This window comes from Drosophila obscura, unplaced genomic scaffold, assembly GCF_018151105.1.
Source record: "Drosophila obscura isolate BZ-5 IFL unplaced genomic scaffold, ASM1815110v1 contig_181, whole genome shotgun sequence".
Lineage (NCBI taxonomy): Eukaryota > Metazoa > Arthropoda > Insecta > Diptera > Drosophilidae > Drosophila > Drosophila obscura.
In genome coordinates, this window is record NW_024542769.1 from 1,494,453 (window position 1) to 1,509,106 (window position 14,654).

Below are 14,654 nucleotides of genomic sequence, written 5' to 3' on the forward strand. Positions count from 1 at the left end.
GCATACGCATAGAAGAAACTGGGTTGACCAGCAACATAGACGTCACATTTAGTCAACATTTACGTTTTATGCTTTGGCCGTTTTTGTTTGAACCTTATTATGTAAACTATCCAATGAAAAAGAGTTCTGAAAACTAACCAATCCTGAACAAAATTTATTGAGGAATCGGATAAAATTACTTTTTTAAAGCTGAATGGGCCAACTAGCTAGCAATATCAAACGGAATATAAAATTTATGGAATACAATTTCAATCAATAAAATAGAACGTTAACCCATTGTCGACCAGGGGGGTATTTCATATTTCCACGAAATTTATGTACCTTTAACATATTTTACGCATTACAGGTGAAAGATGTCGGTGGTCATTTTTGTTTTGTAACTAATGAGGAGGCTGGAGCTACAAGGAGCCTTTACAAACAGTATTATGTTCCGGGGTTTAACAAAGGGTGCTCAACTTTTTAAATAGAGGGGTGTAAGTGGGTTAATGTTGTTGCGGGTTGTAAATCAAAATAGGAACAAACAAGTGGCATTCTACAAAAATTTATATACAAACCGCCTTGTGATAAGGAACTAGACTTGTGCCGGCAGATTCGTATTTTAGTGAATTCAGCTTAAGATGGGCTGTGCAGAGAGTAAAGATGATGGGGAGGGCGAGACACAAAATCCTAGGCCTAAATACCGGTCCTGCACGGATGTCTTTTGGCTGGCGCTCTTCATTATATTTTGGCTATTTCTGGTAAATATACGCATCCATTCCGATCCCCTGTCGCTATATGGCGGATATATATGCGGTAGAGTGTATAAAAAAAGTGAAAGCGAGCGGTGAGAGATCAATCTACTTTAATGCGAATGCGAACGCTTTCCTTTGTCTCTGTGTGAGTGCGCAAATGCTTGTCGTTGTCTTTGTGGAGGGGAGGGGAGGCGAATGACTACTTGTTACTTAGGCGAGCAAGTCATGTCGTCATCGCCGTTGCCATCATATGAGCATGGAATTGTTAATTCAGTTAATGAATGCGATGATTTAACACTGGCTCTTTTGAGACTCGACTCAGTATGAGCTAAATCAATTTCCGCTTCGCCAGTGTCCTGCTGGACACGCCACTCCCTTCTCGTGAAAGCATTTCCATGTGATATACATATATCCATGGGGTACGTCCATTAAACCGATTACAATAATAATGGGCCTTGACATGCCATGTTCATGGGCGTTGGCGGACAATTTCAGCATTTCCATATGTATTTGCTTGCTATCTCTGCTGGCGCCGTCTTTCCATTGCTATTAACTGATTCGAGGGATTTTCTTTTCAGATTGTGATAGCGATATTTTCGTTTGTTTATGGTAATCCTCTGCGAATCATTAATGGCTACGACTCCTTTGGCAACACCTGTGGAGTTAAGCACAATGAGCGATTCCACGGGTTCCCCCTATCCGGCATGAACACCGTCGACAAGCCCGAGCTCTTCTACTTCGATGTGAAGGAGCTGAAGAAGTCCTTGAAGATATGCGTAAAGTCCTGCCCCGCCAAAACCCTAACCAAGACCAGCGAGCTGCTGCAGTACTACACTGAAACGAGCAACCATCTCTGCAAATATGACTACAACATGGATCAACTTAGTACGGTGGGCAATGATGGCAAGACCTTCAACTTCCTCGGGCCATGTCCCAGTTTCCCGATCTACGAGAGGTACGATTTATTTTCACTTCTATATTCCATTTGGACTCTCAAATTTCTGCTTCCCTCTTAGTTCGCCTGTGCTGCATCGCTGCGTGCCAAAGGGCACCGGAGATAATGTGCGGGAATTTTACAAGATTCTCAATAACTGGGACGTGGCAGCACAGTTTCTCAGCGACATTTACTCCAGCTGGCACATCATTGCCATGGTCTGTGGCATAGCCCTGCGTATGTACCTCTTTTCGTTCTTGGAATCTTTTCTAAATTTTCTATTTCTTTAGTTATTTCAATTGCTCTGGTTACCATGATGCATTGGCTCTCGCGCATCGTCTCCTGGGTCATTTGCGTGTTGGTGATTGTGGCCAGCATTGGCCTGACGGCTGCTCTGTGGTACGCCTACTACAATATCAGGAACAAGTCGGAACAAGTGAACACTCAGTACTCAATGCTGAGGGAGTTTATGCGGAATCAGGAGGCTGTGCTAACGCTGGCCGTCCTGGCCACCATAACAATGGTTTGCTATGCCCATAAAACTGACCCATGGATCGTTTCTCATGTGCTACTCTATTTTGTAGATTATCCTTTTGGTTATTATCTACTTTCTGAAGAACAAACTGGCTGGTCTGTCGGCCCTCTTCGAGGAAGCCGGCCAATGCATGATGAATCTGCCGGGTCTTTTAATTGCTCCGCTCTTAGCTTTCGTTGTGCTGATTGCCTTCCTGAGCTTTTGGGTTGCGGTGGTCATCTGCCTGGCCACAGCCAGCTCTCCGGGTCAGAGTCCCATTGCTCCGTTTGACAATACGGCCGCCCATCAGCAGCCGCTGCCTGCCAATGCGTTGTTTGCGAGCAACAATACCAGCCTCAACGATCAGAGAAGTGAGTAGATATTGAGATGGTGTCGAGATGAACTCATTTCTTGGCCAGGTTCTATTTTGGATGGGCTTTGGAGCAGTGCTAATTGAATTAACCAAACACATCTAACATATCTTTTGTATTTTTGTGTGTGTGTTTTTATGATGTAATTTATGGTTGAATAAGTAAGTGATTTTTGCTAAAGGCACAACCGAGTTCCATCTTCAACTTTTGTGTACATATTTCTGTGTGCTTTTTTTCTAAACCACTTTCGGATCTACTGTGTACATACAATGATCACAACAAATTTCTTTTATCACCGAACTTTGCTTCAGTTTAATTAATTATATTCTCTGTTTACAACAGCCATTTCCCGTGTAGAGTATGCCGATGCCGGTGCCCTGCGGAGCATGTTCTGGGTATATGTGGTGGGTCTGATTTGGACGGTGGAGTTCATTTTCGCCTGTCAGCAGTTTGCATTGGCCGCCGCTGTCGCCTTCTGGTACTTTGGCAAGCCCACCACAACGCCCACATGCTATGCCATTGGCAAATTGGTCAAATATCACCTGGGAACCGTTGCCAAGGGATCCTTTGTGATCACTATCTTCAAGATTCCTCGCCTCATACTCACCTATTTGTATGCCAAGTAAGTTTCTCAGCCTGTATACAATTTATAGCTATTGGTCACGATTGATTTCGCCATTACAGGCTGAAAAAGGGCGAAGACAAGGGTTCGGAGTGTGCCGCCTGCTGCTTAAAGTGCTGCATTTGTGGTTTCTGGCTGCTGGAGAAGTTCATCCGCTTTCTCAACCACAATGCCTACACCGTTGTGGCCATCGAGTCGATTAATTTTTGCCCTGCTGCAGGAATTGTAAGTTTGAGCTTGACATAATCCGATTAGAGGTATCTAAAAGTATGCATTCCTCCCCTTTCATAGGCTTGGAATGCCATGGCCACCAATGTCCTGCAAGTGGCCACAATCAACAGCGTTGGCGACTTTATTCTCTTTTTGGGAAAGGTCGTGGTGGCCGCTCTTTCCGGCCTGATTGGAATTTTCATGCTAAAGGATTTGCCGGGTCTTAACTTCTATATGGCCCCCGTAATACTCATTATAATATTTTCATTCTTCATCGCCCACATTATCCTGTCGCTCTTTGAGGTGAGTAATCCAATGTCAACGATTATTAACGATGCAATAATGATGCCATCCCCACACAGATGGTGGTGGACACCTTGTTCCTGTGCGTTTGCGAGGATAAACAAATCAATGGCCGCGCTGGTCGTTGGGCTCAAAGCAATTTGGCCAAATTAGTTGGCGAGGAACCGCTGCAGCCCGGCGAGGAGCCGCCCATTCAGGTGGTGGAAATGATGCCGATCAACAAGCAGCCGTTCAGTATTACACGAATCCCGCCATCTGACCCAGAGGTTGCCCCCATGACGGAGGAGTAACGCTCTAAGGGCGAATACACAAAGACGCTTTCTTTCTTTCTATTTATTCCAAGCCCCTCCGCAACTCAACGCACATCTCACTAGGATGTTAATATATTAATATTTATATATACTTATAGCCCAGTCTGAGGACTATCTCCGTCGCGACGTACAAAGCCCAATAGTGAGAGCGAATAGTAACATGTAATCTTCTTGTCTATTGATATTCAAATTAAGAATGCACAATTTACATGTATATGAATGTGTTTATAAAGTGTAATCGTTTTGTATTTAAATGTATTTTCTAACACCAGCCACTCAGACCTTTTTTACACGTTTTGTTACCTTTGCTTTCTTCTGGTCGATCACCTTTTTCACCGCCTTCAACTGTTTCTCCTTGATCTTCTTGGTCAGCGCTGACTTTGGCGTTTTCTGCTCCTTTTCCTGCTGCTTCTTTTTGGCTATCGCAGCGAGGATCTTGGCTGTTGCTATGGGGTCTTCATCATCGAAGAGCTCCTCGTTGTCGATGCCGTCGTATGCCTTGACTGGTCGCGTCGCCTCATGTTGCACCTTCTGCTCCACACGGTTCACGTACTTATCCTTGGCCGACTTCTTCAGGATCTGTCGCTGCTTGGAGGGGCTGACATAGTCGGGATTCTCCCATAGGGTTTTGCCGGTGAAGGAACCGTCGAATATCTTGACGGGATTCATCACGTAGCGTGGTCCCACCTCTGACAGGCCACCGTCTTCGGAGAGAATCTGGAAATTCCTGAACCAGATGCGATTGTCCAGGTAGGTGAAGGTGAAGACGTGGTCCACAAACGGCTGGCTCTTGGGATGATGGTGGGGCACTGAGTAGGTCTGCACAAAGAGCTCTTTGAGAAGCTTCAGGTGCGGCAACTCATCAAATTTGGAGTCGAACGAGAGCAGTGGTCGCGAACCTTTCAAACAATTTCCGGTCATCTTCAGCTCAGCCATTGTGTGGATGTTCTCGATAAGGAATTTGGCTGACGGACCCTCGGAGCCGACCGTGTTGGACACCCACATGTACAGGTCCCGCTTGCGTCGCCCCTCAAAGAGCATGGCCTTGTTGCAATGCTTCATTTCGCACATCTCGTTTACCACCGACAGAGTCTTAGCCCGCTCCATTTTCGACTCGGCCCGATGATGCGGCATCAAGGTCTTGATATCCCGCATTAAATGTCTGTCCCTGTGGCTAATGCCACGCGCAGCGAACACCAGCACACGCTGTTTGTTCACCCATTTTTCCTGCAAGATCAAGTGGCTATATTTTAGCAGTGCCATGAGAATGAATTTGTAAGCACCTTACTCTTTTGGGAATAACATCATCTGATTTCCTCTGTGGAGGTAGTGGCGGATTTTCATCAACCGGCACAATCTCCAGCTGATCGACTTTCTGTTTCTTTTGGAATTTTCGACCCATTTCCCTTTATTTTAATGATTTTCGCGTTTTAAAATGAGGCAGCGATCCGATCCAAAACAACGTGGAGTTTGAACGAAAACAAACAGGGATGGACAAGCAGCAAGCCAGGGTCTCAACAGCACGTGCTATGTTCGTTCTGATGCGTTTTCCAGCACTCATCATTTGAAGAAAATCAATTAATCATTTAAATTAAATTCAATATTTTTATATTTATTACAGATTAAAGCGATTTGTAAATTTATGCTTTTAGGCCTAATCTTCGTCATCGGAACCCGGCTCGGGACACATGCGACACCTGCTCTCATTTATACCGTAGTTTACACAATGTTCGCCCACACATTCGCAACAGCCATCATGGAACCATCTGTAGCTGGTGGCTCCAGTCTTTAAACATGTTTGGCGGCACTTGTTCCAGGATGTGCACTGATCCAAGTAGAGAACCGTGCAGTTGACGGGAGACTCGGATGGATCGTAACTGTCGTAATCATCCGTCGAAAATGAGACCACGCTCCAATTGTATGTGTAGCCATCGTTTGGAGCAGATGACATTGCCCTAAATAGGGCAGGAGCTCCCTCAAATTCCTCGGTGTGGGATTTTCTCTGCAGCTTCGCCAAATCACCACAAACGAACTGTAAATAAGAAAAGGCAAGCATGATTTTCACTAGCTTGTTTATAATTGCTTTCATGCTGAAGAACTAATTGCAACTAAGACGTTTAAGTGCGGCCATGTCTTATAAATCAGTTCACATTTCCAGGTAGAAATTACTGCTTAGGCAGGTAGGCATAAGATTACCATCTGTCACTAGAAGATTAAATTGTTTTTTCTACCTATCTTGCATTATTTTCGAATTCCCAGTGCTGAAAACCGCTGGACAAAAATTCGATTTTTTCAATCAGAAAGCAACCCTACATTATATGTATACGCCAGCAAAAAAGCGGCTAGCGGGAAAATTTTTCGGAGTTGAGAAAAAATATTATTAATCCAATTATATATGTCTGATTATCGTTCCCAATCTCGCGGCGGAGGACGTGGCGGTCAAGACTACTCAAACGATGATGATCCGCCCATGTCAAGGCTCTTCATCATATGCAATAAGGCACATACAGAGGATGACTTCCGTGAGGCGTTCTCTGCCTATGGGGAAATTGAAGATATATGGGTGGTTAAGGACAAGCACACCCAAGAGAACAAAGGCATTGCCTATGTAAAGTTCTCCAAAACCTCCGATGCGGCGAAGGCCCAGGAGGAAATGAATGGCAAGACTATCGGGAAAATGGACAGAACACTGAAGGTTCTGGTGGCCGCAAAGTAAGTGGTAGTCGTGGATTTGAGATTTGTAATTAAATTATATTACTAAAATTGCAGTCGTAACCAAGGCTCAAATAAGTCTGAAAACGAACAGGAAAAATACGTGAGACTGTTTATTGTGATCCCGAAGACGGCAACCGAAGATGACATACGGGACGAGTTTGCCCAATGGGGCGAGGTTGAATCCGTAACCATTGTCAGGGAGAAGAACAATGGCAATCCGAAGGGATTTGGCTACGTTCGCTTCACAAAGTGCGTATGAAAATGTCGTGACTAAGGGAACACACAGGACTAATATTGGCTTTCCACCAGATTCTACTACGCTGCCGTGGCCTTTGAGAACTGTTCGCCCAAGTACAAGGCTGTATTTGCCGAGCCCAAGGGCTCAACGCGTTCACAGCGCGACCAGTACGGTCGCCCGGCCGAGGATAATCCCGTCTACACCAATCCTGGACGCGGGGGCTCCAGCTATAATAACAATGGCGGCAGCAGTGGGGCCGGCAGCTTCAACAATGATTGGAATACTTCCACTAACAACGACATGTCTGCATTTTTGCGCATGCAAAATGTGCCAGTCGCTCAGCCATCGTGCCTAGAGGTCACCGTCAGCAACTGCGTCAATCAGGATCAGCTTTGGCGACTCTTTGATATCATACCCGGCTTAGACTACTGTCAAATCATGCGCGAACGTAAGATCCTAATATCTATCAAGGAATACATATACCAAACTCTGAAATGACTTGCAGATGGACCGCGTACCAATGAAGCGATGGTGGTTTACGACAATCCCGAAGCTGCCATCTATGCAAAGTACGTCAATCTATATGACGCTGGAAAAGGTTTCTTATACCATTATTTGTATCTATATCCTTGCAGGGACAAACTACACGGACTGGAGTACCCCATGGGCGAGCGAATCATTGTCAAAGTGAATGGCATGAGCTCTGCACGGATGGATACCTCATTTATTGACAGTACGAAAAAAGCTTCTAGGGGTAGATGCCGATACTAACATAAAATTAATTACTTTATAAGTTCACCATTTGGTTTTGTTGAGTTTGTTACTGCTTATTGGAATCTAGTATTTTATTCTGCTTTATTTATAATTTATCAATTTCAGAACGCACTAAAAAGGATGCCATATGCAACGTGCCCCTGCCTCCTGCCCAGCCTTTAGCATCACCCGATGCCCAAGTTGCACAACGACTTTTCATTGTGCTTTCTGCGGTAGGTGATCCACAGCACAAAGTAGAGGTGAAACTAATTATGGTTTATCTTATTCTTTGACAGAATCTTCCGCACTCCATTTTGAAGAACATTTTCTCGTGCTGGAAAGGACTTATCGATGTATATTTGCTTCCCAACAAGAACTGTGGCTACGTAAAGTACGCAGAGTGCGAAAGTGCCCAAAGGGCCATTCATGTTCTGAACGGAGCTGAAATATGCGGCACCAAAATAAAGGTAACAAATTGTTTAACATTGAAATGAACATGTCTAAGTGAGAATATTGTGTGGCAGGTTATGGAAGCTGAAGAGCGAAGCGGATCTGACGGTGACGATGGCGGCCGGAAGCGATTGAGACGCAACTAAGTGTAAGTACGAACTTTACCATACTCGAATTTCGCCTCGATGTATTAATTTAGCCATAGTTGGAATGAGTGTGTGGTGCCGTGGTATGAGGTAAGTTGTTAGTATTTAAGCTCGATTTTAGAACTACACTATTGAAATTATGCATACGCCTAACGCTTTTGTTCAGACAGTCTACTGATTGGTATTCGTACCTACAAACCTTGCGCACAATGGGGACCATTGTGCATTGACGATGCGGTGCCTCTGACCGTGAACATATTAAGAACAAAACCATTTTTATCTTTCTATTTCCACAGACCCACTGACAACAAAATGAACTTACAGAGAACTATATGTACGAGTACTTTACTAACTTGAGAAAACAGTCCAATCAAACACAGTTCAACTGACCCAACCAACCAAACAACAAAACACTCAAAACGGAAAGCAACAAGAACGCAGGACGCAGAACCAAGAACACAGTGAAAAAGCGATACAGACTCGGAGAACGAGAACGCAGAACTTCGAACGCTGACCGGAGAACGGAGGACAAACAGCCAACACGAATCCACCCGTACAATTGACTAACAACTCAAGTGGGCTCTCATACAGAGTACTCGTAGAAAGACCCAGACCTTAAACGGAGCCAACGAAACCAACACACCAACCAACCAACCAACCAACACCAACAGCTAGGGGACTATCGGATCTATCCGCAATACCGTTACGAAGCAAGCTACATAACATATACGAACTCTGTCTACCATGTACTATTTACATACTAACGTATTACGACATGATAAAGAAACAAGAAATTCATCTTCGCGAAACCGCGAATTAATCATGCATAAATTACATACATATATTTACGAGTATATATATGACGTATTTTAATCAATATTTTATTGTGTAAGCCATTAAAGCGATATTAATAAATGGAAAATCCACACAACAAAATTTGTTTCAATTGTATGTGGAACCTAATGGACTTTGGTGTAGATGCAGGGTAAACAAAAATGTATTCATTTGGTGCTGCCAACTGGCACGACAACAAAACGAAGCAGTGCAGCCCTGGCCTGGCGATGAAAATCCAAACGAGTTGGCAGCCCAGCAAACTAGCAGCTGAGTTGGTTTGTTTTGTATTGTTGCTTGGATTCGATTCGATTCTAAAATTATAGCAAAAACAAGTTAAGTTTATAAGCGAGGACACACAAATCTAGCAAAATGGATCCAGCGCTGCTTCGCGAACGCGAGGCCTTCAAAAAACGGGCAATGGCCACGCCCACGTAAGCTACTCTCTATTTCCATGCATATGTTGGTCCTTTAAAAATGTGCCCATTCTCTTCTGTCCTGTCCTCGCAGCGTTGAGAAGAAAGCAAAGCCAGACAGACCTCTGCCACCGCCGCCTAGCGATGACGCCAAGAGGAAAATGCGTCCGCCAACAGCTCCAAAGCTGGATTCATCTTCGTAAGTTGAAAACACTCATTGCCGTGTCCATACTCATCGGCAAATGATCCACTTTTAGGTACAAAACCATGTCTGGCAGCTCGCAGTATCGCTTTGGAGTGTTGGCCAAGATAGTGAAGTTTATGCGCACCCGTCACCAGGACGGTGATGATCATCCACTGCAGATTGAGGAGATTCTCGACGAGACCAACCAACTGGATATTGGCCAGTCTGTCAAAAATGTAAGTAGGTTGAAAGTCCTTACAGGCTGATAGTCTGATGTCCTACCCATCCATTGCAGTGGCTGTCTGGGGAAGCTCTAAACAACAACCCAAAGATAGAAGTCAGCCCGTGTGGAACAAAGTTTAGCTTCAAGCCCGTCTACAAAATCAAAGATGGCAAAACTCTGATGCGACTGCTAAAGCAGCATGACTTGAAAGGCCTGGGTGGCATACTGATGGAGGATGTGCAGGAGTCCCTGCCGCATTGCGAGAAAGTTTTGAAAAATCGTGCAGCGGAAATACTTTTTATTATCAGACCCATTGACAAGAAGAAAATTTTGTTCTACAACGACCGAACAGCCAATTTTTCGGTGAGCTTTGTCCTATTTTTGCTTGTGCTTCAATTCATGAACTATGCAACGAAATTGTACCCATAGGTGGATGATGAATTCCAAAAACTCTGGCGTTCGGCTACTGTTGATGCTATGGACGATGCCAAAATCGACGAATATCTCGAGAAACAAGGTAATAATGATAATGCCGAAAACATACGGATAGATTCGTCGCATATTATGGCAACGTTTGTGTCCCCACAGGTATACGATCCATGCAAGATCATGGCCTCAAGAAGCCTGTTCCAAAACGCAAAAAGGCTGCCAACAAGAAGCGACAGTTCAAGAAGCCCAGAGACAACGAGCATTTGGCTGATGTACTGGAAATCTACGAGGATAATACCCTAACGCTGAAGGGCGTGAATCCTACATAGAGATAATGTTAATGACTAGGAAATAAGGAACCCATTAAAAAACCGTGTTTCTAATACTAATACAAAATCTTACTAGTATGGCAGATATATGATTGTAATTAGATATGAATACAGATGTATACTGATGGACAATGAACTTTTAGTTCCTTTAGACGAACGAATAGTGTACCTACATATGTTGGTACATATGCGTGAAACGAGGTGGTATAAAAAAAACAGATTTTTAACAGCAACCGTCATAAATTCGTTTGCTTATGCACAATCTCATTGAGAACTTTCGCGGGGTGCTACAGTTCGCGATGTGACTCTTTCCCCAATGATTTACGGGAAACCAAACCGGATTGCTATCTTCCAGTTCCAATGGCTTTGAACTTAGAAATACGACATCAAGAGCAGGGAAAGATAGTTAAAAAGCAAAAGCGTGTAATCTTGTCTTGACATACAACCGACCCCTTCCCTTCCTGCTGATATATTTGAGTGCTTCACATGCCCATGCCGCTAAATGTGTGTTGGCAATCGATGCAGCTTGCCGTACAAATAAATTGGCAACAGCGAAAGGCAAATAGATTCAGTCTACAGTGAAGTGCTCTCATAGCCAGTTGGAATACAGAGTAAGTGCCAGGGAATTCAATAATTATTTGCCAAGAGGGAAATCACTTTTTACATCAGCCCCAAACGCTTTAATCTACATATGTAGGATATTAAAGTAAGGGTATACGAACTTCGACCTGCTGCAAAGACCCCCAGAGACACAGAGTGGGCCAAAACTTGTTTTGAAATAATCAATTTTCATGTATTCGTTTGGTATTCCACTAGCATTCGCCAGTTGACTTTCAGCGTTTCTCCCCTTAGAACGTTGACAATATGTTGGGGACTGCACTACCAGTGGCCCTGCTGCTGCTCCTGGCGGCCATTGTAGCACCCACAATATCACACACATCTGAGTAAGTTTGCATATGTATTTATGTATGTAAATGTTTTGCCTGCATGGTTGGGAGCAATGTACGAACTTTCCCTTTGTTTGGATATTGTTTTTCCTGCAGAGACCTGGTCTATGGCTATGAATGCCACCTTGGACTGTGCCGCAAGGTGGAGCTGAGCGAGGAGAACTTCTCCAAGGCAATCAGTCTGCCCGTGTGCCGGCTCTTCTGCGGCAGCTCCATTGGGACGCTGTGGCCCAAGCCCACGGGAGCAGTGCGACTGGATACACTGATGCGCCAAGTGGACATCTCGTTCATTGACTTCAATATTACTGGCATCGCACGCAAGGAAAAGCTATGGAAGGCGGCCGAAAACCGTTGGATGGATATGGTTGATGCCAAGATTCCTGATCGCAAGATCCTCACGAGGGGCGGCTATCGACTCACCATCAACATTAACACGCCGGAAGACGCGGATCCGGCTAAACTTACCCTGGAGACGGACGAAAGCTATAGTCTAGACATAGACACCGATCCGTCTGGCCATGTGGTGGCCAGCATAGCTGCGGGCAACTTCTTTGGTGCCCGCCATGGCCTGGAGACTCTCTCCCAACTGATTGTCTACGATGACATAAGGCGCGAGGTCCAGGTGACGGCCAACGCTTCCATCAGCGATGCTCCCTCGTTCAAGTGGCGCGGCCTGCTGCTGGACACTTCTCGCAATTACTACTCCGTGAAGGCAATCAAGCGCACTCTGGGTACGTCTTGGGTATCTGCTGCCCCCGTGAATTCCACTTCAATATTCTCATTTTTTGCAGATGGCATGGCCTTGGTCAAGCTGAACACCTTCCACTGGCACATTACGGACTCCCACAGCTTCCCACTGGAAATGCGCAAGCGGCCAGAGCTATACAAGCTGGGTGCCTACTCGCCCCGCCAGGTTTACACCCAACGGACAGTGGCCGAGATCGTGGAGTATGGTCGCGTGCGGGGTATCCGCGTAATGCCAGAGTTCGACGCCCCGGCCCATGTGGGCGAGGGATGGCAGCACAAGAATATGACGGCCTGCTTCAATGCTCAGCCCTGGAAGGATTACTGCGTGGAGCCGCCTTGCGGACAGCTCGATCCCACTGCCGAAGGGCTCTATAATGTGTTAGAGGACATTTATGGCGAGATGTGGGAGATCTTCAGCCCAGATGTTTTCCACATGGGCGGCGACGAAGTGTCCACCAGCTGCTGGAACAGCAGTCTGCCAATCCGCCAATGGATGAAGGCCCAGGGCTGGGGTCTAGAGACTGCCGACTTCATGCGCCTGTGGGGACACTTCCAGACCGAGGCACTCAAACGGGTGGATATTGTGGCCAATGGATCCCAAACACCCATCATTCTGTGGACCAGTCATCTCACGGAGGAGCCCTTTATCGATGAGTACTTGAATCCGGAGCGTTATATTATCCAGATTTGGACGATGGGCGGCGATCCCCAGGTGAAAAAAATACTGAAGCGTGGCTTCAAGACGATTGTCTCCAATTACGATGCCCTGTACTTTGACTGCGGCGGAGCTGGATGGGTGACCGACGGCAACAACTGGTGCTCCCCCTACATTGGCTGGCAGAAGGTGTACGACAACACCATGTCGGCCATTGCCGGCGACTATGAGCATCATGTGCTTGGCGCCGAGGCAGCCATTTGGTCGGAGCAAATCGATGAGCATACCCTGGACAACCGCTTCTGGCCGCGTGCCAGTGCCCTGGCCGAACGCCTCTGGTCGAATCCCGCCGAAAGCTGGAAACAGGCGGAGTCGCGTCTGCTGCTCCACCGGGAGCGGCTGGTGGAAAACGGCCTGGGAGCCGAGGCCCTGCAGCCTCAGTGGTGTCTGCAGAATGAGCGCGAATGCCCCATTGACGCGTATGATGCACAAGCTTGATCAGCGCTTAACCATTCTTTGATTCAATTTCATGTTCTTATAGCAATAGCCAGTGCGGTGGGCGCACAGGGCATTGGGTGAGCGGCAGTCATCTTGGCTCACTGCTCGTCATAGCTCTAACCGTCTGAAATAAACTGCAGCCCAGTAAGTGACCTTACGCAAGTGACTTGTCGTTTATTTAGTATTCTATAAATGAGATTATACGTGTGTCATTATGTATTAAAACGGGATGAGGCGGTGGGAGATGGCCTCTGCCTCCGACATAATCCTTGTGGACTTTGAATATCTTGTACGTATGGATTTAAATACTAAAAGCAGCGTCTTTCCTATATGCAGAAAACGATGGATGACTCTATTCGTTCCACTCCTCCTCGTTGCGCCCGAACTTGTAAACCAAACTTGCGAACAATATGAAGACATTCTGTAGAAGGAGGGCGACGCCTAGCCAGGCCTCTTTCTTATCTAATGGCGAAAAAACACTGATTATTCTATTGTTTTCACTTGTCATAAGTTTTCCTCTCACCATTGTTGATGAAATCATCAATCATCACCCAAATGGCAGCTATGATTGAGGCGAAGCCCATCACAAAGCCAACAAGCAGCCACAGTTTGGCAATCCTGGCTCCTGACTCCGACGAGTTATCTTCCGAAATCTAAACAGAGGGTCAGTGAGTCATTTTATCTATACACTATGGACACTAATTCTTACATGCTCGCCTTTGACGGCGTTCACCATACAGAAGCTGACGGTCCCGAATATGCCTATAAAAACATGTCCTGTTGTAATTTGGTGGCTGCCGTCGCCAGACATTGCATCGATTAGGATCCACCATCCTGCAAAGAACTGAAAAAAATCGCGCTGTTACAAAAGCATAGTTCATGGGGTGGGTGTTATATGTACCAGTAGGCCAGCTACAAGCGAGGAATTCTTATTCCTGGAGGTGTCTGATGTGAACCATTCCTTGACATTCTCTAACACGCCCATTATTGTACTTAGAACGTAATTAAAATAATTTTTTTTATTTTGCACTTTCGGTCGAGATATGACAACAATGGCTTAGAGATGTGTAGTGCTCGATAGCTGTCGATAAGGCTAT

General features: G+C 45.6%; 7 protein-coding genes across 11 annotated transcripts; 4 read left to right on the plus strand and 3 right to left on the minus strand.

The window, feature by feature from the left end:
• Positions 1-493: 493 nt before the first annotated feature.
• On the plus strand, positions 494-4,267 carry LOC111067817 (choline transporter-like 1). Its single transcript, XM_022357127.2, has 9 exons — positions 494-737; positions 1,310-1,686; positions 1,748-1,902; positions 1,956-2,188; positions 2,250-2,550; positions 2,893-3,172; positions 3,235-3,397; positions 3,464-3,685; positions 3,745-4,267. Exons 1-9 carry the CDS (start codon positions 618-620, stop codon positions 3,973-3,975), a joined length of 2,082 nt encoding a protein of 693 aa, XP_022212819.1. The 5' UTR covers positions 494-617; the 3' UTR covers positions 3,976-4,267.
• Positions 4,168-5,489, minus strand: LOC111067821 (ribosome biogenesis protein BRX1 homolog). The gene is made up of 2 exons (XM_022357132.2): positions 5,285-5,489; positions 4,168-5,223 (listed from the first exon to the last, which is right to left on the minus strand). The coding sequence occupies exons 1-2, from the start codon at positions 5,396-5,398 to the stop codon at positions 4,273-4,275; spliced, it is 1,065 nt and encodes a 354-aa protein (XP_022212824.1). The 5' UTR covers positions 5,399-5,489; the 3' UTR covers positions 4,168-4,272.
• Positions 5,490-5,618: 129 nt separating this feature from the next.
• Positions 5,619-9,067, minus strand: LOC111067826 (protein twisted gastrulation). 4 transcript variants are annotated; one of them, XM_022357137.2, is made up of 2 exons: positions 6,193-6,232; positions 5,619-6,028 (listed from the first exon to the last, which is right to left on the minus strand). In XM_022357137.2, the coding sequence occupies exons 1-2, from the start codon at positions 6,193-6,195 to the stop codon at positions 5,651-5,653; spliced, it is 381 nt and encodes a 126-aa protein (XP_022212829.1). In that variant the 5' UTR covers positions 6,196-6,232; the 3' UTR covers positions 5,619-5,650. The 4 variants fall into 4 exon arrangements, 1 of the variants encoding a protein (XP_022212829.1); XR_002607145.2 differs by having other exon boundaries at positions 5,937-6,028; positions 6,228-6,341; XR_002607144.2 differs by lacking the exon at positions 6,193-6,232 and adding an exon at positions 8,490-9,067 and having other exon boundaries at positions 5,952-6,028.
• On the plus strand, positions 6,307-9,240 carry LOC111067819 (RNA-binding protein 45). Of its 2 annotated transcripts, none has more exons than XM_022357129.2 (9): positions 6,307-6,708; positions 6,766-6,960; positions 7,021-7,397; positions 7,455-7,518; positions 7,585-7,703; positions 7,829-7,935; positions 7,999-8,169; positions 8,227-8,300; positions 8,595-9,240. In XM_022357129.2, the coding sequence occupies exons 1-8, from the start codon at positions 6,392-6,394 to the stop codon at positions 8,296-8,298; spliced, it is 1,422 nt and encodes a 473-aa protein (XP_022212821.1). In that variant the 5' UTR covers positions 6,307-6,391; the 3' UTR covers positions 8,299-8,300; positions 8,595-9,240. The 2 variants fall into 2 exon arrangements, with proteins under 2 accessions (XP_022212821.1, XP_022212823.1); XM_022357131.2 differs by having other exon boundaries at positions 6,308-6,708; positions 7,585-7,682; positions 8,595-9,239.
• A 137-nt stretch (positions 9,241-9,377) lies between these two features.
• Positions 9,378-10,847, plus strand: LOC111067823 (general transcription factor IIE subunit 2). The gene is made up of 6 exons (XM_022357134.2): positions 9,378-9,563; positions 9,640-9,744; positions 9,803-9,965; positions 10,025-10,315; positions 10,382-10,469; positions 10,541-10,847. The coding sequence occupies exons 1-6, from the start codon at positions 9,502-9,504 to the stop codon at positions 10,708-10,710; spliced, it is 879 nt and encodes a 292-aa protein (XP_022212826.1). The 5' UTR covers positions 9,378-9,501; the 3' UTR covers positions 10,711-10,847.
• A 376-nt stretch (positions 10,848-11,223) lies between these two features.
• Positions 11,224-13,755, plus strand: LOC111067818 (chitooligosaccharidolytic beta-N-acetylglucosaminidase). The gene is made up of 4 exons (XM_022357128.2): positions 11,224-11,321; positions 11,527-11,654; positions 11,754-12,388; positions 12,449-13,755. Exons 2-4 carry the CDS (start codon positions 11,575-11,577, stop codon positions 13,555-13,557), a joined length of 1,824 nt encoding a protein of 607 aa, XP_022212820.2. The 5' UTR covers positions 11,224-11,321; positions 11,527-11,574; the 3' UTR covers positions 13,558-13,755.
• On the minus strand, positions 13,707-14,626 carry LOC111067825 (transmembrane protein 50A). The gene is made up of 4 exons (XM_022357136.2): positions 14,459-14,626; positions 14,267-14,401; positions 14,081-14,210; positions 13,707-14,019 (listed from the first exon to the last, which is right to left on the minus strand). The coding sequence occupies exons 1-4, from the start codon at positions 14,540-14,542 to the stop codon at positions 13,910-13,912; spliced, it is 459 nt and encodes a 152-aa protein (XP_022212828.1). The 5' UTR covers positions 14,543-14,626; the 3' UTR covers positions 13,707-13,909.
• Between the last annotated feature and the right edge of the window lie 28 nt (positions 14,627-14,654).